Genomic DNA, 23662 nt, shown 5'->3' on the forward strand with positions numbered 1-23662 from the left:
ATTTTACGTGTATGACCGTTTTTTACCCCGCCATTTAGGCAGCCATACGCCGTTTTCGGAGGAAGCATGCTGGGTATTTTCGTGTTTCTATAACCCACCGAACTCTGACATGGATTACAGGATCTTTTTCGTGCGCACTTGGTCTTGTGCTTGCGTGTACACACGGGGGTGTTCGGACACCGAGGAGAGTCTGCACACAAAGTTGACTCTGAGAAATAAATCTCTCGCCGAACGTGGGGACGAACTCACGCTGACAGCGGCCAACTGGATACAAATCCAGCGCGCTACCGACTGAGCTACGTCCCCGCCCCTTCGTGACGCACTTAGAATTGTTTTAGGATTTGCGCAATATAAATATCCTCATTGTTATTTGAAGACCTTGTTTTCTCAGACTTTCTGTTCATGTTAACCTCCACTGAGCCGTCCAAGGTCAGTCTTAGAAGAAGATACAGTGGAACCCCCCTTTTAAGACCCCCCCCCCCCCCCCCCAATTTTAAGACTCCCTCCCTTTTAAGATTCTGTTTTCTGTTCATGTTAACTAACTTTTACTTATCTTGAAATTGAAGGAATCCTGCACAGAGGAAATTCGTTACGGTTTCTTAAGAAATAAAACTCTTATTAGATAATACAACTACACTGATTTCTTTTCCTAATTCATTGCTAACACAAGTTTGTTTCCATGGCAACAGAAGCTGACCGTGGTGGAGTTGCTAGGCTTCGGCCAGCAGATTGCTGACGGTATGGCCTACCTACAGGAGGTCAAGGTCGTTCACAGAAACCTGGCTGCACGAAACTGCATGTGAGTATTGCAAGGAAGAAGTGCATGTCAAGGTTTATTCCAGTGGGATCTCATGTAACGTTTAAGGCTTGGAGCTACATTATGCACCATGTAAATACACCGTTTTTGGTGTGCATTTGCTTCAATAATAGCATATGGTACCCAAACATTTTGCTTTTAGATTGACTTACTAAAAATTATTAAATGAAAAATAAGCAAAGTGTTGAATCAAAACATGTAAGTTCACAGATGTCAAGCTAATGTCAAAACTATACATCAGAATGATTTGAACTTTTGCAGAAATGGTTTACACATCCTGATAGATGTTATGTTCCACAGGCTAAGCTCTAAGAAAAGAAGTTATAGAGATGCAAATTGTCCAGTTTTCAGAAATATTATACCCACATTTGTATCACTTTAACTTTAAAAAGTCATTGTTGTAAAACGTGTGATGTAAATGTTTCTTTCCCTCCCTCAGATTGATGGAGGACGGACAGCTGAGGTTGACGGACTACGGAATGACGTCATCGCTGTTCCCTCAGTCGTACTACCAGGGAGACGACAGTCCCGCCAAGGACCTGGTCAAGTGGATGGCGCCAGAAACCATTGAGAACTTTGACTTCAGCTCCAAGTCTGATGTGGTTAGTCAGTCTGTTCCTTTGCATGTGCGTAATGTCTGGATGCGGATGTGGGCGAAGAACAAGCTATGGATTCGTACAACAATAATATTGAGACCACACCGGTTCCATGCTGGGCGGAAGTACAAGTGTATTTATTATCCTCTATTCGACAAGAGCTCCGAAAAGGGCAGCAATTAAACATGGTAATTAACAAAGATAAGGAGTTGTCTCCCATAGACCATCAGCTTATCGTTACAGTCACAAAACGGCAAAGGTTTAGAATACAGAATACTGAACCTTTAATTGCCCAAGGTTGGGAATTTGTCTTGACATTGTGGTTAAAAAACATTCAATCCAGCCATTATAACACCAACATCACATCTATACAAACTTAAAGGCACAGTAAGCCTACCGTAAACCATCACAGATACTGTCAGGCTTTTACAAACACCCTTCCATTTGAACGCTCACCAAACGGGAACATCCTAGGTGCCCTACGTAAAGAGTGAGCAATTTTTAAAGAATTAATTTTGCTGATTGTCTCAGAGACAATCGGACCGTGGTGCGTTTTGGCGCTAGACCTAACTTTTAAAATCTAAATAATAAATTGACAGCTTGTTACACACACATTCTTAAATCATAAAAGAATTCTTTTTTCATCAAGACAAGATCAGTACAATTCGAAGTTTTGAAAGATTGAAAAAAGAAACGCCCGGAAGCAGGGTCACGCAAGGTTGTGGTTCTCGTAGCAGATGACGGTTTATGCCTATTGCCAGTTCCTCGGAACAGTCAAAAGCCATCGCTAGAGTTCTTGTGAACCACAGCCATTTGTTTTGTGCATAGTCAGAGGTACATAATAACGTGCTATTGCAGATAAGCTCACATCGAGTCGCATTCAAATTACTAACTGACCACTACATTGTGAAAAAGGGAAACTGGATCACACGGGTTCACAATGGCTCAGGGGTAAGATAAACCACGCAAAAATAGATTCTTTGAAAATTGCTCGCTCTTTACGGAGGGCACCTGGGATGTTCTCAAGCGGTGAGTGTTTAAATGAAAGGGTGTTTGTACTGTGTGTAAAAGCCTGACAGTGTCTGTGATGGTTTACGGGAGGCTTACTGTGCCTTTAATTTATGGAACGTTTCATTATTAAAATCCAAAAAACAGATAGACTGCTAATGTTCCAAAACTCACAATCAAAAAACAAGAATTTTAGGTCGACCACTGGGTCGACGTACTGTAAATGTAACGTTTTGTTTTGTCAATAATTAAATGTTCCAATAATCTACAAATCTTGTTTTTTGATTGTGTAACTATTGACAAAACAAATCATTCTCAAGAATGTTGGCCTTTATAGTGGACAAACAAACTACAAAACTGACACAAATTTGGTGGTAGTCAGTGGAACCCCTGTTTTACGACCTTAAAACGTCTGAAAAATCTGATCTTAAAATGGAGATCTACAAAGGCTATGAATAGAACATCTCAATCAATCAATCAATATGAGGCTTATATCGCGCGTATTCCGTTGGTACAGGTCTAAGCGCAGGGATTTATTTTTTTTTATTTTTATTTTATGCAATTTATATTGTGCACATATTCAAGGCGCAGGGATTTATTTATGCCGTGTGAGATGGAATTTTGTTTTACACAATACATCACGCATTCACATCGGCCAGCAGATCGCAGCCATTTCGGCGCATATCCTACTTTTCACGGCCTATTATTCCAAGTCACACGGGTATTTTGGTGGACATTTTTATCTATGCCTATACAATTTTGCCAGGAAAGACCCTTTTGTCAATCGTGGGATGTAGTGTACACGAAGGGACCTCAGTTTTTCGTCTCATCCGAAAGACTAGCACTTGAACCCACCACCTAGGTTAGGAAAGGGGGGAGAAAATTGCTAACGCCCTGACCCAGGGTCGAACTCGCAACCTCTCGCTTCCGAGCGCAAGTGCGTTACCACTCGGCCACCCAGTCCATCTGAGAAAGGAGGTTCTTAAATAGGAGGAAGTCTTAAATTAGGGGGTCTTAAAAGGGGGGTTCCACTGCTAGACTAGTACTGTGACTCATCCTTGAATTGTTATCCCTTCCAAAATGGACGAAGCAAAAAAAGTTGTGAGAGTTTGGCAAAGATTGGCTGAATGTTGAGTATTTCAAATGTCAGTTTGTTTTCAGGTTCAAAATCTGAGTGACCATTTCTTTGATTTTGTTACCTGCGATACGCACAAGTCGTTTACACCAAAGCAATACCAATGTCAATGCTAGAACTACTAGAAGCACACTTTGTAACATGTAAAGTCGTATTTTTTTGTGAGGATTGTCCTACAGAGAGTTGTGGTGTCTGTGATTTTGGTCTTGATGAGAGTTATTTATTCAGGGCATGGCTGTTCAGTCTGAATAACATTGGAATTTGTTGTACTCACTCTCGTCATCTTCTAGTTTGGTAAAGAGAACATGTGCATCTCAAAAGCAAAGCAATTAGGGGTCATTTCTGTTTTGATTTAAATATTCGTTTTGTCTGTGCAGTGGGCGTTTGGAGTGGTCTTGTGGGAACTGCTGACAAGGGGCATAACTCCTTACCCTGATGTGGAGATCAGCAGTCTTCTCCCTTACCTGAAGGAAGGCCGACGTATGAAGAAGCCAAGACAAAGCCCTGAGCCTGTGTAAGTTTTGGTTTATTTTTGTTCCCTTTCACATATGAGGGGTTTTCAATTTTGGGGCAAAAATGAAAAAAAAAATCGGGGGGGAATAATCTTCACCAAAGGAATCAGCAATAATTTTATGTTGAACTATACACATTGGGTATTCCATAGGTCGCTTCTTGCCACTTTTACAAAACTATGTGAAGAAATATAAAAATGTGAAAAAATGTACACATGTGAAAATGTCCGTCGTGTCACGGACAAGTTTTTTATTTTTTTTATGATAAATTTAATCACTCAGTCCATTTCTTTTCAGTTACACAACACACAGATCAGCCTTCAATGGAATAAATCAAAATATGTGGGTTTTGTTTTAAAGAAAGTGCATTGATTACAGAAAATAATAGAGTAGAAAGAAAAAGTAATAAATCACAGCACACGTCAACACACATAAAACTGAAACAAATGCACACATTTATGTGAAACCTTTTTTTACTAGTAACTCTAAACGATGGCAACAAGCACCCAAAACCCTTGATTATGAAACAACATCTTTGGTTTGCAAATTAAGCCTTAGTGTGCAGTGTGACACGATGGACACGCTCGTGACACGATGGACACGCTCGTGACACGATAGACATTTGCACATACAAAAGGAAGCAAGTTTGAAAATTACATTTTTTTAAAATTGGGTATTAAACTAAGCAAACAAAAAGCAGAATTGGAATGCCTTTCCACATGGCATTTTTATAAAACTGAACGAGTCAAGAGGAACGACTGAAAAAGTGTAAAGGTAACCGTCTTTGAACTTAATGTCTGTTATGATAGCGAGCTCTAGGTTGAGTGAACACATTAGACTGCAACGGGGTGTGTCTCCGGAAAAGCTTCTCTTGCACATGATTCCATACAAATAGATCTACAGTGTAATGATCAGAGAAGCCATCTTTTTTAACTGGCTCAGAGATGACAGCCAGAATATCTTCATGGGGGTACCATAGTGTGTCCTTCATTCTTGGTGAAAAGAAACAATTGTCCTTTCCAAGTTGGTGCAAGCAGTCCACCAGGTATTCTCCATTGTCAACGTCTACCACTAGACCGGGATATGCCATCTTGTCGTAAGCGACAAACACCCAACGCCCAAGATAATCTTCCGGTCGAATTCCTTCTACACTCTTCAAAAAAAGTTAAGGATAACTTTTTTACAAGCACGCCACACATAACAGACAAGACCGAATTTTTTCTTTTTTTTTTAAATTATATAATTGAACAACCAAGGCGTAATGACAAACAAAGCAAAGATCGAACGCGGCAGCGACAATTTAGCTAGAGTGTGTCAAACGTGACAACCCTCGAAAATGGAATTCACAACAATGTGAATCAGTGTCAATAACGCGTGTGCCCTCCGTTGTGTGCCAGGCATTCAACACATCGTTGGCGCATGGAGTGGATCAGGTTGCATATGTATGCTCTGGGAACTCCATTCCACTCCTGCTGGAGCCATTGCAGCAGTTGACCCAGATTGGGAGGAGGGTGATGTTGCTGTACCCGACAACAAAGCTCGTCCCACATGTGCTCTATGGGGTTCAGGTCCGAGCTGTTGGCTGGCCACATCATCCTGTTGACCCTGGCCTGCTGGATGAAGGTGTTTACAGCTGCAGAGCGATGGGGAGGTGCGTTGTCATCCTGAAGAATCGCACGAGGGCCGATCGCTTGGAGGGCTGGAATGACCAGGGGTTGCAGGATCTCATTCTGGTAGCGGACAACGGTCAAGTTGCCCACTACATGGTACAGAGGTGTCCTTTGACGTGTGCTGATCCCTCCCCAGACCATCACAGAGCCTCCGCCAAAACGCTGTCGTTCCAGAACAGCGCCTTCTGCGAAGCGCTCTCCGCAACGCCTTCACACTTGGATGCGATCATCAGCAGGTTCCAAGCAAAAGCGGGACTCATCTGTAAACAACACCTGAGCCCACTGCTGACGTTGCCACCTCACATGTTGAGTGCACCAGGCTCGGCGAGCTGCTCGGTGATTAGCAGTCAGGGTTGTTCCTCGGACTGGACGCCTTGCACGCAAGCCAAAGTTGTGTAAGCGGTTTCGGATCGTCTGACCACTAACAACAGTGTTGCCGTGGTAGCTTGTAGGCGTTGCCTAATGTTGTTTGCCGTAGCCAATCTTTGTTGCATGGCCTGCCTCTGAATGAAGCGATCCTCTCTTTGTGTGGTGACTCTGGGCCGACGAGAACGTTGTCGCTCCTGCACTCTTCCAGCTGCGTGGAATCTCTGTTTTAGTCTAATGATGACAGAGGGAGCCACTGCAAGCCTTGGGGCCACTTGCCTGGCAGCAACAGTGTCTTGTAGCCATCCTATTGCCCTTGCTCTATCCAAATTGCTCAGTTTTCTTCGTGGGGGCATGTTGCTACTGTGCATAATTGTGTCAGCGTGTCAACCTTTAAATACAAGGTGGTGAGCGATGTTAATAGCCAGGACCCTGTTGTAGCACGTGCATCACAACCTTTTGCCCTGGCATGCGTTCCGCAAACTTCATGGGGCTATAAAAAACCACCCTTTTTCTACCAAAATGCAGAAACTTTTGAGAAGTCACACAAAGGGAAATAACTCTGCCTGCCAAACAAAATTCTAGGTCAAGACTCATTGTTCATTTGTTAATTCAAACACATTAATATTTTAATTATTATGTCGATGTTTAATTTTTTGGCAATTGTTTATAATTAAATCCGTTTTTTCAACCGATCCTTAACTTTTTTTGAAGAGTGTATGTATCACTAGATCTACATGCTTACATTGTCAGGTGTATAGCTAGCCCATTTCATCGCCCATACATAAATAACTGAATTACATCGAACAAGACACACGAATATGTCCGTTGTGTCACAATTGTGTCCATCGTGTCACGACTGTGATCGTGACACGATGGACCGTGACACGATGGACAAATTTCAACAACAAAAATTATGAATGCTCCCTGTTCCAAATTTGATTGCAATTTCAAATCTAGATAGTTAAGTGTCCCAAAGTCCCATGTATTGAATGTGATTTGAGCACATTTCAAGTTTTAATCACTATCACACACCCCGTGACACGATGGACATAAAATATTTTTAATACTCACTTTGACAACTTCAGGACACCAATAAAATAAGACGTAAAGGCCACGCGGCGATAGGTTTTTCCTGAAAGGAGGCGACAAAAGGGACGCGATCTTGGTTACATTTAAAATTACGAAAAAAGGGACCCGTCATTGTTTTTCAGTCGCGTTCAGTAAACGTGACACGACGGACATAAAAAGTGAAGACAGCATGTTTTGCTCTTTTATTTTCGTTTCATAAATAAAGTATAAAAGGACATTAAAAAAGCTGCTCACAGATCGGTTAGTGTTCTAAAAACCACTTTTTTGAATATTTTTTCATTCATGTACGATTTTTTTCTGACGATCTACAGACATTTGAAATTTTGCCTTCTAACCAAAAGACACCCATTTTTTTACACCCTCGCTTACTATTTGACCTTAAAAGGTATAAGGTAAACACACAAATAACGCAAAACTCTTGACCAGTTGGCGAAGGACATTTTGAAGAAGACATTAACCCGAATTTCAGTACAATCGGAGCACTGTGTGAAGCTCTGAATTTTTTTGAAGTTCAAAGACACGTTTTTGCCTCAAAATTGAAAAACCGTCTTATAATGCATGTGTGTTCATGTTTTTCCTCATGAAGATTTCTATGTTGTGTAATTCGCCGGAAAATATGTCAGTCTAATGGGGGTTCTGGTGAGGTTATGCCCCTTCTTTCTTTTTCGGCTGGTAACAGGCGGAACCTCGCGGCAAGATCACACGAGAAAGGAAAAAAACACGCATTGGTCCCAAATAGCATGTCGCTTTGGTAACAGTTCGTGTGTAAGTCGTGCATTTTATACGGTAAAAAGACAATGGTAACAGGCGGAACCTCGCGGCAAGATCACAGGAGTTGTCTCGCGTTATTACCCCAGAAGCGCTCATTCTTCAAAATCCCCAGGGCATGAACAAGAACATTACCGCTGTTGTTTGAACCAGGCTGGAGAACTCTCCTTGGATCCGCAATTTTCTGAGGAAAGCAACTGTCTCATGCAGCTGTGTTGAATCCTGCAAATGGTCCATAACTGATTGTTTTCACAGCAGTTAATGATAAACGATGCCGATATAGGCACAGCCTGGCGGTGACCTTACGATTAATTTTTCTACTGCTCATATGTTAAGGTCACTGAGACGACTTAAATCTTAACGTTCTTTGTCACTTCCTCAGGAGAAATGCAAAGGAAGTGTGAGATTGTTAAGTGACACCATTACACACGCTATGATATCTGTTCAAACTTTGTTTCGCTTTTGACGTCAAAGATTTCACTTCGAAAGAGAGGGTCCAGTTTTTATTATTTTAATTTTTAATTGATGTCATATCTCTTTAATTTCTTCTCTGCAGATACAACATAATGATGAGCTGCTGGAACGAGGCGCCAGCCCAGCGTCCAGACTTTGCTCAGCTCAACGACCAACTCAAAAGTTTCACCGTCACCGACAATGGCGCCAGTGATTCTACAGCTCTTCTCAACAATCCTGTAGAAGTCGGCGGCTCTGCAGAATACTTGGAAGTCATCGGTTGAGACAGAGTAAAAGACTCCAAGCTATTTGACAGTCCCATTACATGAAGCTTTCAACTGAGGAATGTTGGTGTAACAAACAGTCATTTTTCAAGAGATTTTTCATGTGACGTGTAATGGAAGGTCTCTGTTTGAAAAGTTTCCAGTTGATGAATAATGGTGTCATGAACAGTCCCATTGTAAGAAGCTTTCAAATAACGAATCATGGTGCAATGAGCAGTGTTTTGTGTGCTGGTAACGATAGTTTGTCAAGACACTGCCACTGAAATAGTGTTTCTGTGTGTGTGTGTGTATGTGTGTGTGTGTGTGTGTGTGTGTGTGTGTGTGTGCGTGCGGTAAGATGTCTGACAGTGTCAGCAATGGTGACATGCACATGGTGTGTTTCTTTGGACAACTTCACAACGGCAAAGTAACAGTTCTGGTCTGAACTGGATAAAGCTGTCATTTTCTGGTCCTTGGTGAAATACAGACCATTGCTATTATGATTTTTGTGTAGTCTGAGTTTTGAGTTTAGTGTCTGATTGAACTGAAAGTGATCGACAAGAAGAAGAAGAAGAACTGAAAGATGGAAGTACTGGCACAGAAAGACTTCTCCATGAGATTAATGCCTTGAAAGTCGACTCTTCATATATAAGCTGCGTGTCTGAAATCTACATTATTCGTTGCACTGAATATGTGCAAACTGCACCAAAGGAGAGGACGCGGTAATTACCTGATTAAGCCCTGTGGCCCAACTGCGTGAATCTCAAACGGTTGCTCTTCTTTCAGTACTTGATGTCACTTCTATGGGGTTAATTTGGGAATGTGTCGAGGACGCCTGTGTATCTCAACCTGGAATGTTGATGTGTGTATCGGAACCGGGAGTGTATTGTGTGTTGAAGACTGATATGAAATGTGAAAGAGAACTACACACAGTGTGCTTCAAATCCTGCCAAACCTGCCCAGTGCTCCAAATTGAGACGGACAATTACAGTCTCTGATCCTGTGCAGCACTTGAAACGGAGACTACACAATTTACAGTCTCAAATCACCCTTCTTGGAAACAGAGACTACACAATTTACAGTCTCAAATCACCCTTCGTGGAAACGGAGACTACACAATTTACAGTCTCAAATCACCCTTCTTGGAAACGGAGACTACACAATTTACAGTCTCAAATCACCCTTCGTGGAAACGGAGACTACACAATTTACAGTCTCAAATCACCCTTCTTGGAAACGGAGACTACACAATTTACACTCTCAAATCACCATTCGTGGAAACGGAGACTACGCAATTTACAGTCTCAAAGCACCCTTTGTGGAAATGGAGACTACACAATTTACACTCTCAAATCATCCTTCGTGCTGTGACTTCATGTGCAATTCTTCTCATTAACAGTCTCATCAGTGTAGATTGCATCCACCTAATCCATTTTGAGATTTTTGTTAAAGTGACACTGATTTGGTGTGTGCGGTGCACCAGACTGCATCAATACCTAGTCACCCTGTGAGATTTAGTTGAGAATGAAACGAAAAGAAGCCTAAATCATGCAAATGAAATAAGGGGAAGCCTATATCATGCGCATTAAATGAAAGGATACAAATGAAATAAAAGGAAGCCTATATCGTACAGATAGAGTCAAAGAAAGTCTATAAATCGTAAAATACAAATGAAATGAAAGGAAGCCTGCAGAATCCAAATAAACGGGGAGGTAAGCCTATATGTGACCCTCCACCACGGAATGAGTCGCATGTCACCTTTGCATGATTTTCATATTTTTACATTTTCCTAAAGAGTTTTTGATGCTCTATCCAGTGGTGAAAACCGTTTTATAAAAGAGCAAAAACTGTTTGAGTTATAAGCCTGTGGCTAAGGTGACCTTCACACTGTTACCAGACACTCCCCGGACTTATATTAAGCCTAGCGCAGAACTGCGCGAGGTGACATGCGACTAATTTCGTGGTGGAGGGTCACATATTGTGAAAATCAAATAAAAAGAAAACCCACATCATGCATAATGAATTTGAAATAAAAGCAATTTCCTCATATTCAAATGAAGTGGAGGGAATCTTATTTTATAACATGAAAGGAAGCCTATGTTATGGAAATGAAATGATTTTGGAAGCCTTGATGCGTTCATAATCTTTAAGATGAGTGCAGTTTGAATGTCCTGCTTAATAGATTTTTCAGTCTTTGCAAGAAAATGATACTGGGTGCAGAGATATGATGACTCCAATGAAAGATTCAAAGAAAAGACAAACAGGATCTTATTCAGTTGTGTTAATTTGCAAGGTCTGGAGCAGAATCTTACGATTGTAATGAAAGGTATATATTCATTTAGGCCAAAAAAAAATAGGTCTGTTTACGGTAACATAGGCCAAAAAAATAGGGTCGGTAGGTCGGGATTTTTTTTTTTTATTTTTTTTTCTCCAAAAAACCATATTTTTACGTTATTTTGCACACAAAAAAAAAAGATTTTTTTTTCTTCTTCCCCAAATGCCAAAAAAAAGTCTAGGGTCGCGCGAAAAAAATAGGGTCGGTCGGGTTACCGTAAACAGACTATTTTTTTGGTTGGCCTTATGGTATTCTGCTGAGAATATTATTAATCTGTTTGTTTTTGAATTGTATGCTGCAGCTTTATTCATTTGCTTGGTGTGTTGTATGGAAATTGAGCATGCAGTGAACTTGAGAAATAATGAGCGATTCAGAAGGAACACTTTGGTTTATTTTTAACTGGAATATATTGGGAGAAGTGTTTGAAAGGCTTGCTTGCTTTGGATAAAAAAAATGTCAGTACATGGTAGTAACATTTCATGTTGCATTTTTACCCTACATTTTTGGGAAGAGTCATATTGTGTCCTTTTCACTTTTTTTAAATTTCTAATGAGACGTTTTAAACTGCCAGATCTCTTATGCCAGCTGATTCAGTATTATCATTAGAACTACATGTACACCATTTGTCACAAAACAGAGATACAATGTATGTATTTGTGGACATTTAGCTAGTCTTTGCCACAGCCCGGGAGTGCATTTTAAAAACCAGTGGCTTTTTTTTACAAAGATTTTCCAAGTCCAAAGTTGCTGCCAAAGTAGATTGCATTATACAACATGTGGTTGAAGTTTATCTTTCATGATTCAACTTATTTTTGATGTGTAGATTATAAAATATCTAACAGCGGAGGAAGAAACTGCAGTCTAGTCTCCTAGATTCTAAGGCATAGGAAATGGATACGTTTTGATACACTGGTTACAGGTGCCTGTTTTTAAGAAATTCATAACTTGTTTCATAGAAGCTTGATCTAGCCTGTGAGCTTTGGTTTTTAGTGAAATTTTATCCTGAGTTTGAGAAAATAAAACACAACTGGAGCTTCAGTTTTGGATTTTAAATGAAAGCACAAAATGTTTTTATTTTTTGAAACCATGACTACTTAATGAAGCTATTTTTTTTATAAAACATGTTGATAATTGATCAATTTGTTTATGATTCCTTTGTTCATGGTGTGACTCTTTGGTTTACGCATTTGCAATGACTGTCATTGTGGTTGATACATTTGCAATGACTGTCATTGTGGTTGATACATTTGCAATGACTGTCATTGTGGTTGATACATTTGCAATGACTGTCATTGTGGTTGATACATTTGCAATGACTGTCATTGTGGTTGATACATTTGCAATGACTGTCATTGTGGTTGATACATTTGCAATGACTGTCATTGTGGTTGATACATTTGCAATGACTGTCATTGTGGTTGATACATTTGCAATGACTGTCATTGTGGTTGATACATTTGCAATGACTGTCATTGTGGTTGATACATTTGCAATGACTGTCATTGTGGTTGATACATTTGCAATGACTGTCATTGTGGTTGATACATTTGCAATGACTGTCATTGTGGTTGATACATTTGCAATGACTGTCATTGTGGTTGATACATTTGCAATGACTGTCATTGGGGTTGATACTATTGTATGAGTTGATGTTCAATTATAATCCCTCCAAAGATTGTTAATTAGTTCTTTGTGCTGCCACCACAAACCGAAACAGTTGATGTTCTTGTACAGCTTTGTGAGACTGCTCTTTGTGAGTGGTTGTACAAACAGAAAACTATTTGACACTATATTTATTTGTGCTTGAAAAGATGTTTGTGTGCTATGCACGGTATGCTTGTCCAGCTGTTCTGTGTATATCCTTCGCTGCTGTGTACATATTATTTTGCTGTCGCACCATAGACAAACTCTGAAGATAACTGTGTTTGGATTTTTATAGACTGTAGAAGAGTTGTATTCCTTTTTGAGGCTGAGGCAAGCTGAGCTGTATATAGTTTAGTTGTAACAACCAGTGGAGACACACTGTTGGCACCAGTCACAGTGAAAATAATGATCGAGTCCAAGGAAAAAGCCGTTCATGAAATGTCGGCTCGATATTATGCCTTTTTCTCTCACTTAATTATATACGACACAGAAATATATACACATGGCGGTGACCTTACAAGTGATTTTCTACAGCTGCTATGGCGCAGTCACTGAGACAATATTTGTTCCCGAAATGTCTTTTTAGTTCCTTGGGAGACATTCTGAAGTAGTGACCGAATTGTTACTTCTAACCATAAACCGGCACGGTTGGCTTAGTGGTAAGGCGTCCGCCCCGTGATCGGGAGGTCGTGGGTTTGAACCCCGGCCGGGTCATACCTAAGACTTTAAAATTGGCAATCTAGTGGCTGCTCCGCCTGGCATCTGGCATTATGGGGTTAGTGCTAGGACTGGTTGGTCCGGTGTCAGAATAATGTGACTGGGTGAGACATGAAGCCTGTGCTGCGACTTCTGTCTTGTGTGTGGCGCACGTTATATGTCAAAGCAGCACCGCCCTGATATGGCCCTTCATGGTCGGCTGGGCGTTAAGCAAACAAACAAACTTCTAACCATTATGTGCACATGACGTATTCTCGTACTTTAGTTTGCTTTTGACGTAAGTGATTTCACTTTGAAAGAGATGATCAAGAAGAAACGTTTTGGTTTCTTTAGGTGGTGTCTTTTCTCATTAATACAGGCAGATGGAAGCCAGTATATTCACTGTGACACCAACTGCTTGCCTCAAGTGGTTATTCCCCATGAGCTATATTTATATATATAGCTCCCCTTACCTCACATTCAAGGAAGACAACTCTTCCACAGCCTCTAAAAATCCAGAAAAAGTTATTTCTGGACGTCGTCTCTAACATAACTGCTTTGCACAACTGTATATGTATTGAATAATATGAAACGTGTAACCATGACTGTTGTTCTTTTGAATATCAGTTGAGTGCTTGCAGCTTCTTCTCTCGGATGAAATAAATAAAATGTTGGTGTGTCTGTGTTTAAACAAACAGTCAAGCCTGTCTACAACGACCACGCAAGGAACCTACAATCCCTTACAGGCAGGTGGTTGCTATGGAAAGGTGAAGTAACAAAAAACATTTGTCTGGGATCCTTTGGGGTGGTCGTTGTAGGTAGATGGTCGTTATTGAGATGTGTTCGCGAGGGCAGATTCGACTACCTTTCTTCCTTCCTGATAGCATACACCATCACAGAATCCCCCCGCGGGTTAGGGGGAAGAATTTACCCGATGCTCCCCAGCATGTCGTAAGAGGCGACTAACGGATTCTGTTTCTCCTTTTACCCTTGTTAAGTGTTTTTTGTATAGAATATAGTCAATGTTTGTAAAGATTTTAGTCAAGCAGTATGTGAGAAATGTCAAGTCCTTTGTACTGGAAACTTGCATTCTCCCAGTAAGGTCATATATTGTACTACGTTGCAAGCCCCTGGAGCAATTTTTTGATTAGTGCTTTAGTGAACAAGAAACAATTAACAAGTGGCTCTATCCCATCTCCCCCCTTTCCCGGTCGCGATATAACCTTGAACGGTTGAAAACGACGTTAAACACCAAATAAAGAAAGAAAGACCATCACAGAAGTGTACAGGGCTTTTACGTGGGATAATAGCATCCTTAAACCTCAGTCACACATAGACGCCGCTTCTTCTACGATGGAAAAGTGTCCGAGAGCGTGGGCCAAACGTGGGAGGATCTCCATGAGCGTGGTGTGGTCGGGGTGGGATCTGCTAGGTGGGGAAGCTGCACGCTCTCCCTACGCTTATTTTGAACTGCACAAAACAAGCGTAGCCGGGTCGTGGTGCAGTACAGACGTAATGTAGTTATTTTTACATTTGCAATGTGCTGGATTTTGACGGCAATATTCCCCGATTTGATAACTTTTTCAGGTCGGTGTGATCAGCATGGTCTTCGTAAGGATGTAGAGCTGTGTGACGGGGGCCTTACTCTTGGACATAATTTGCTAACCAAGAATCAACAGTCAGACTGCGTTCTGTGCATAGTTCAATTTTTTGCTGAATTAATGTTCCTGCTGGATAAAGATGTCAGTTATGAAATTAGTTTGGGACAAGATATTGTCAGACGTACTGCACAGGAAGCAGCCACGCTGGTGATTTTTGGTATGTGTTCAAGTTGAAAGGATTGTCTAATCCCATGTGAAAGTACATCGATAGACAGATCTATGGTGATGTTCAAAACAGTCTACACAGGAACCAGTGTGTCTTAAGTGTAAGTGTGAGTGATGGAAGATAATCTGATCAGCTGTGTTCACCCTATTTAGTCTTGTCATTTTGCGAATCTCAATTTATGAAAGAACAATTGTAATTATGGGGTTTTTTTTCAGTGAGGTGCGAATATATTCCTGTAGAATATTTCTTTGGCACACGATCTCTATGAGATCGGTACATTCTTGTAGATTTGTACTTGGAGTGTACATGTATTTAACTTTTAAGTTTTTGAGTGTACTTTTACTGAAAAAATACAAGTACATGGATAACAAAATGGAGACAAAAATTGCAGTATGAACGTTTAGGGTCTGGTTCACCGTTTCAATTGCATAAAAGGGGGCAAAACTAAATAATTGATTCCAAAAATATGATGGGAGGTCTGGGATTTATCTTTTTATTTTCAAAAACTTTTTTGAAAAGGTACACATCACATCAATTGTAGTTCAAGATGAACTGGACTCCTTTTTGGAACAGTTTCCTTGTTTATTTGATCATATACCAAAGCAAAGCAGAAAGTTTGGAATATGTTCTGACAGGTGTAACATTTACACCTACATGTGTGTGTGTAGCATTTTACATTTGGAAAAGTGAGCAAGAAAAATAGTGTTTGTATTTGTACAGTTTATATATTTTCAATTTACCTTGAAACTGCTGACATTTGTGTCTTTTACCCTTGCATTTAAAATTAAATTTTTTTATTTTTTACCGTGATCTTTTACTTTGAATGCAAAGCTGTACTTAACATTTTACCTGCAAAAACCTTTTAACACAAAGGTAATGAAGAGATGTCTTTGTTCTTCTCTCCATTGTTCTTCTTCTTAAGGTCACATTTAAGTGTTTCTTGGTTCCTTTGTCCGAGGTTTTGAATTATGATCTGCTTAAGTGAGGTTGCATAATGTTTTATTTAATCAAACACACACGAACTCTACTGCAGGAAACAAACAGAAACATGCAGTAAGGTTGCTTTAGGTTTAGTTTTGTATTTGTTTTGCAACAATTCAATATGTGTGTCTTCATACCAGCGTATAAGCCGCGATGGTGCTATTGAATTATATGTATGTACGTACGATTTCTTTCGTCACAAGTTTACAAAGTTTTGTATTTGATATTTCAAGTCCGTAGCATCAATACTAATTTATGCAATGTATGTATGTTTGTAAATGTGTCGTTTTACTTCTCTTTTTTGATAAGGACGTGTATGTTTTTACCTGGTATTTGATAAAGCTCAGCTTTCAATGTCTGTCTTGTATTGTTGATCATATTAGACTGTGAGAGAGAGTACGAGAGACAGACAGGTAAAGAAACTGAGATAGAGAAAGAGAAAGAGAGATGAATGGATGGTTTGATTGCATAACCAGTGAGAGAGGGAGAGGGGGGGAGACAGATAGAAAGAGAGAGAGAGAGAGACTGATGTGAAAAAAAACAAAGGGGAAAAATAGAGAGACAGAATAAGACAATATAGAGGCATAGAGAGGGAGAAAAAGGTGTGTGTATTTGCATGTTGTATGAAAACAAATTACATTTTACCATTGAGTAAAAATGTTATTGAAGACAAGGTGACAGATTAGGCCTGCTGAATAACACACACACACACACACACACACACACACACACACACACACACACAATTTTGCATAAACACATGCATGAACCACCGCCACCACCACCCCACACACACACAAACAAATGCATACACACAATGACTCCAACAAACAGTATCAGTACTTTTACAAATTTACTAGGCTCACATTCACAATTATTACATCATATATTCATTTTGATTGGGGTCACGAAAACAAGGATGTGGATACCGACAATGCCAGGGACAATGTTGACAAAAACTGTTCAGCTATGGAAATACACATCTAGCATGTGACTTATAACATCAAATTTGGACTGGAAACATATTTAGTCAGCTTTTTCACAGCGTTCAGCTTTGTGTCGAAAGACTCTACCTCCTAGTCCGATTCTCTGGTAAGTTCCATCATTACTTAACTTGCCCGAGGCTCGTGTGTCCCTTGATATTCATCCGCTGGGTCTTGACTGAAATACAAGCCATATAAAACAAGAGGCGAAGCCTTCAAGGCTCCTGTAAGAAATCAACAAACAGTAACACAAACTCACTCACTCTGTCACACACACACAGAGTTAAAACTAACGCATCATAATTATCAACTCCATGTATAATTTTCAAAAGAAGGCAAAGAGATAAAATGACTGTGTATTTGTTGTTGGTGCAGTTGTCCTTGAAGATCTTGTGCAATCCTCACACACACACACACACACACATACACACACACACACACACACACACACATACCGTGACAAAACCGCACAAGCACGCACGTACACACAGACACACATTTAAACTGCATCAGCATAATTGTTGCTTGCCCGTCGTAAATCAGCAGTAGATCTGAGGGTACTGTGTTCATTTGCAAATCTACCAAATTTTGCTTATCTGTCTTTTGCACTGCAGACACTAAGCAATAGGTACCTGCCATGTGGCCACTTTTTCCACTGCTTTTCCACTCCTCAGTCCTATACTTTTCATCAAGACTTGTCACCATGCCGAGTTGATCTAAATTCAGAAGTCTTCATGTGGCTGAGGCATATCTGACATAGCGTCGATCTTGTTGTACAGTAGGTTAACCTCCTTTCTGAAACAAAAGGCAAAATGCGATTAGTTATGATGACTACAACCTACACAAATATAAACAGTGTTTTGAAACAGAATAGTCAGGTTATACAAGCCACTTTACCTATGCAGCATGGTAACCCTTGTTGACATACATACTTACATACATACGCACGCACGCACGCACAGACAGACAAAAGTTAGCATCGTATAGGCTACACTTACGTGAGCCAAAAAACCACTTGTGTTGTAACCTATATGTATATATATGCTATTTCATATGTTACGTGGATTTCCATTGGTCAATTGGGCAAAACTGAGCTCAGTGCAAAAGTGATATCGACGACATTTCCGTCGATATCAGTTTTGATATCGACGACCTCTTCAAAATCAAAAACACCTACATTTAAAAACAAACAAATATATATGAAAATGTAATTATCCCAGAATTTAGTTGAGCAAGTGACTAAAGACTATTTGAAAGAAAAGACATTTTGAAATACTGAAAAGTACAAGAAAAGAGTGAACAAAAAGAAATAATAATCAGAGGGAGGGATATGGAACAGCCAAAACTGAGACAAATACTTTTGTAAATTTTTCTTTACAGTAGAAGATATCATCACACAGTCCGTCAATATTGGGTAATGAAACTAACTACGTAAAAACATCATTGTGGTTGATATTGGGTCGGCTGTGCACTGACACACTGACACAGATGCACACGTGACACAGACTGCACACACACACACACACCCACACACACACACACACACGCACGCACACTGACACACACACACGCACAAACACACGCACGCACGCACGGCACTGACGTACGCACACCCACCCACAGACACACACACACACATACACACACCCACTACAGACACACACACACACACACACACACACCACACACACACACACACACACACACACACACACACACACACACACAAAACCATATGCGGCACACGCACGCACGCATGCACTGATGTACGCACCCCCCCCTACACACACACACACACACACACCACGAACGCACATACACACATGAAACACACACACTGACACACACACACACATGACACATAAGAGAGAGAGAGAGAGAGAGAGAGAGAGAGAGAGAGAGAGAGAGAGAGCACTTGAGGTGAACAAGGGAGAGTATCGGCTTCACAAGATAAATGTGAACCATTGATCGTTTTCGCAGTTGTGTCCCTTTTACCATTATTTGTTAGGTCCACCAAGTTTGCAGAAGCCGTCAATTGAGAAGGGGCACGTTACAAAGAGGCAAGGCAAGGCAAAGGATTTATTCAAGAAACCCCATGGGGGTCTATGAAAAAATCGAAACAAAAATACAAGGAAAAGAAAGAAATGCAATATGTTTCAACATAATTATACGTATATAAGCTCATTCCGATGAAGAAAAAAAAAAGGATTTCATAACTCAAACACACAAACTCACAAGATCAAACACGTACAGTTGGCACACGCGCACGCACGCCGCACACGTACACAGACATACATGTACACGCGTGCGCGCACTTACGCATTCAGTATGTGTACAAGGAACTTAGTCGATAAATATCGACAGGGGGCCGACAAATGGTTTAAATGGGAAATGTGTGTATATGGGTGTGGGTTTGAAACAAACAAACAAACCAACCCATGTGAACCCCGGGCCGCAGGCCTTCGATGTAGTGATTGAAAAAAAAGGATGTTCTCAAATGGTTCAATTCTCATTTGGTCTGATTCTCAAATGGTACCGGTATACTCCCCCCCACCCCCCTGGCCGCAGGCCTAGGAGTAAAATTTTATAGACACTGACCTTCTTCCCAGGGGTCATTGACCCAGTTTTAGCTATGAGAGGTGGTTCGCCCAGAGGCTGTAGAGTATACTGGGGCGGTCTCTTTGATGTCTTGAGAGGAAACTTGGCCAGGGTAGTACATGCACCAGAACTGGTGGACACCAAGGACAAACATGAAATCGAAGCAGTTTGCTTTCAGAGGGAACGGTCGTCAGCAACTCAAACTTCTCTGTTTTCTTTTTTTTTTAAATCTGACTTTCTTTGTGGCCCCCTGACTCCGCCCCCCTCCCTCTGTAAGGACCCCCCTCCACAAGGACCGATTTTTGTCAACATTTTAAAGGTCGCTAGAGAGGGGTTCCACTGTATGACCTAACCGCTACTGGCAGACGGCCTCAATCTTCACGCGCAAAGACGAGATTAATAGGTGCTCGGTTTTGGTATTTTGAATTACATTACATTAAACCTTTGTTGGGTTTCATGGTCATGGCAACAGCCATAATAATATTACATGATGTATAATATCATATTTCAGCATATGTGAATTACATGTCATCATACTAAACTGTCATACATTTTTATTCCTACATTATTCTGATTGATCACAACCAAACCTACTATCATTGGACACATCCAAATGCAAGCGCCTGTTCTTGACAATTTAGATCAGTGCAATTTCCTGGGTCGGGCTTTGCCACAGACACTCACGGTTTGGCCTGTAGGTAAAATGTACAATGTATTTTCTGATTTGTGCACAAAAGCTTTTTTTCTTTTTTCTTTTTTTTAACATAACAATGTTTAATGTCACTGTATGTTTAAAAGACCATGGTCATATTTGTAAAAAAAATGTTAAATTAGAAAATAAATAACATTTTGGTTCATGATTTTTCCTACACCTGTGCTAAAAATAAGAAATAAAAATGTCGGGTATATAAGTCACTCAAATACAGCTAGGTATGAATGGCTCGGTTTGAGTTTGTTGCAGTTGACCCTGCACAAAGCGTCATATCATGTTTTTGTTGAACAATTTTGACGTCACCCCTCCCATAGGGTGACGTATTTCACAACTTCCTGTGTTACACAAACTCTGTGATGACCAATTTTGACGTCACCCCTCCCATAGGGTGACGGATTTCACAACTTTCTACAGATGAACAATTTTGACGTCACCCCTCCCATAGGGTGACGGATGTCACAACTTCCTGTGTACACAAACTGATGACGTATTTCACAACAAAATGGCGCTGCCCATGGTCAACCTCGAAACTATCCGTATAGAATGGGGGCGTCCTCGCCCCCATAAAGGACGCCCCCATAATAAGGAAAGAGACAAAGAAGAAACACAGTGTAAGCCGCATTGCCTCCTGATAAAGTGATAAAGCCACAAAAAAAGGTCTGTTTACGGTAACATAGGCCCAAAAAATGGGGTCGGTAGGTCGGGATTTTTATTTTTTTTTCTCCAAAAAACCATATTTTTACGGGTTTTTTTTTCTTATTTTTTTCTTCTCCCAAATGCCAAAAAAAAAGTCTAGGGTCGCGCAAAAAAAATAGGGTCGGTCGGGTTACCGTAAACAGACTATTTTTTTTTTTTTTGCCCAAAGGTGCAATCTCGGAGCCTGAGAGCCTCAAAGAGAGAGACAGAGACAGCCGGAGAGCGGGGCCGGGCAGGGAGAGAGAGAGAGAGGGGGGGGGGGGGGGGGAAGAGGGAGAGAGTAAGAGAGGGGGAGGGAAGGAGGGGGAGAGATGGGGAGAGGGGGGAAATGGGCGGCTATGTCGAAAGTAAAGCAAGAAATGGATCATTGACACTGGTATCTAGAGAAGAACAGGTTCATTAGAACACTGAGCCAACCAACAACAAAAAATCAAAAAGTTAAAAACGACTACCGCAATACAGGTGACAGTCGAGTCTATCTGTTTGGCGCAAGGGACAGGTGAGCTTGTTCGTATCGATACGTCACACAGGTGAGAAGACGAGATTATCATGCACCCTTCAACAAGCACGTCTCGCTAATCCACCAGGATTTTCACACCTTCGCGAGTTCAACCCCAGACTGGAGAATCCAAAACTAAAGATATTGCGGTTTATGGGTACTGTGCTGATGCGTCAACTCAGAATTCAAAATTGTATTCATCATTTGAGGCACATATGGATCATATAATTGGGAATTAAAAATGCCCACCATAAATATAATATCGTAGGACCCAAATCAGAAATTATGCACTATCAACTGAAGAAAAGGTGTCAAATTTTAAGCTATGAGGCTAATGTTAAACATTGGCTGAAACAAAAGACGGTACACTAATTTCTAATTGAGCAAGAGTAACGTCTTGAGACTTTAGTCTTACTTTCTACACAACATAGCACATTAAACATATATCTGATAATGTTTTAGACTACATGCATTGGAAACGTCTCAAACTGCAAGCTCAGAAGGGAAACAGAAATGTTCCAAGTTAATTGGAACTCTTTAAATGCTCACAAGGGTTGTTTGCTTCAGGTTGAAAAAAAAACATGATCAGTTCATTGACGTCACCTGATTAGTTAATTGACATCTCATCATAATTCTACTTTTTAACCAGGTCCTGGTTGAAATACAAAAAAACAAAACAATATCAGCAAGATAATTATGTTTTGTCCTGAGTCCTATTTCAAACTCCACATACATCTATTTCTCAAGAAAGTTTTGTCTCGACACTTTCAAGGCCAAGTTTCCAGGATTCAAATTTTCGGCAAGCAAACAAAACTCTTTTATCTATCAGAGAGAACAAGAAGGGGTGTTTAGGAGACAAATAGTTCCAACACGTTGTCTGTCAGATTTGCACACGTTAATCCCACATCGTTTACCTTCTAACGGTTACCGGGGGGCGGGGGGGGGGGGGGGTACCCAGGATTCTAGGAGCATGCTCTATCAGTACACAGGGTGGCGTCAGAAGGCTTGGCGGGGTGGCCGGGTAGATAGGGGGTGTGAATAGGGCAATATATTAGCCTGACCTCAGACCTAACAGTCCCATTCTGTCACTTCTGAAACGCGAATTCGGGTAGGCCCCTGCTACCCGTGTTATCAGTTTCGTGATAAAGTTTAAGGTGGGGGGGGGGGGGGGGGGGGGGGCTTTGACGGGTGGAAGAGGTTGACCGTTTTTACGGGTGGGGTGGTCTTTCGGGGTGTACTAGGCAACACCTGAGAGTTGTACGCTTATGATAAGCGACCTGGGTTATGTGGTGATATTGGAAACCTGTTATGCTTTGATGTTCTCTCTCTCTGACTCTCTGTCTCTGTCTTTCTCTCTCCCCCCCTCTGTCTCTGTCTCTCTCTCTGTCTCTCTCTGTCTCTCTGTCTCTCTCTGTCTCTCTCTGTCTCTCTCTCTCTCTCTCTCTCTCTCTCTCTCTCTCTCTCTCTCTCTCTCTCTCTCTCTCTCTCTCTCTCTCAGAGATAGTAACTGTATCAGCTTGATATGTCTGATGATGCCATGGACGAATTCTTCTTGTAGCCTACCTGGTGCTATCGAGTTCACTTTATACAGCATCTGCACTGCCACTGTGTTTTTGTCTGCCCGTCTGCCTGTCTTTGTACGCCCGACCTCCCCACTGCACCCCGCCCCCCCCCCCCCCCCCTCTCTCTCTCTCTCTCTCTCTCTCTCTCTCTCTCTCTGAGTCTCTCTCTCTCTCTCTGTGCGTGTGTGTGTGTGTGCGTGTGTGTGCGCGTGCGTGTGTGTGCGCGTGCGTGCGTATTCATATTGCATATATTTTTGTATGCGGGTTTGTACGCGCATGTGTTTGTCTGTCTCTCTTTCTATATTTTTCTCTCTTTGCATCTCGAGTCTTTCACCCCTGCATTTCATGTGACACCTCACACACACCGACCCACCCACCACAATCCAATAATAATCCTCTTACTGCAACACTCAGCACTTTGTTTTACACGCTGTGTGAGTTATGGCGTG

General features: G+C 41.1%; 1 protein-coding gene across 1 annotated transcript in view; it reads left to right on the forward strand.

Moving 5' to 3' along the window:
* Positions 1-10398, forward strand: part of LOC138965104 (plexin-A2-like) — a gene marked incomplete at its 5' end in the record, with an annotated part of 57084 nt that extends 46686 nt beyond the window's left edge. The window contains 4 exon segments of the mRNA XM_070337234.1: positions 690-799; positions 1257-1419; positions 3934-4070; positions 8521-10398. Coding sequence (XP_070193335.1) covers positions 690-799; positions 1257-1419; positions 3934-4070; positions 8521-8701 — 591 coding nt within the window.
* Positions 10399-23662: the final 13264 nt, after the last annotated feature.

This window comes from Littorina saxatilis, linkage group LG4 (assembly GCF_037325665.1).
Source record: "Littorina saxatilis isolate snail1 linkage group LG4, US_GU_Lsax_2.0, whole genome shotgun sequence".
NCBI lineage: Eukaryota > Metazoa > Mollusca > Gastropoda > Littorinimorpha > Littorinidae > Littorina > Littorina saxatilis.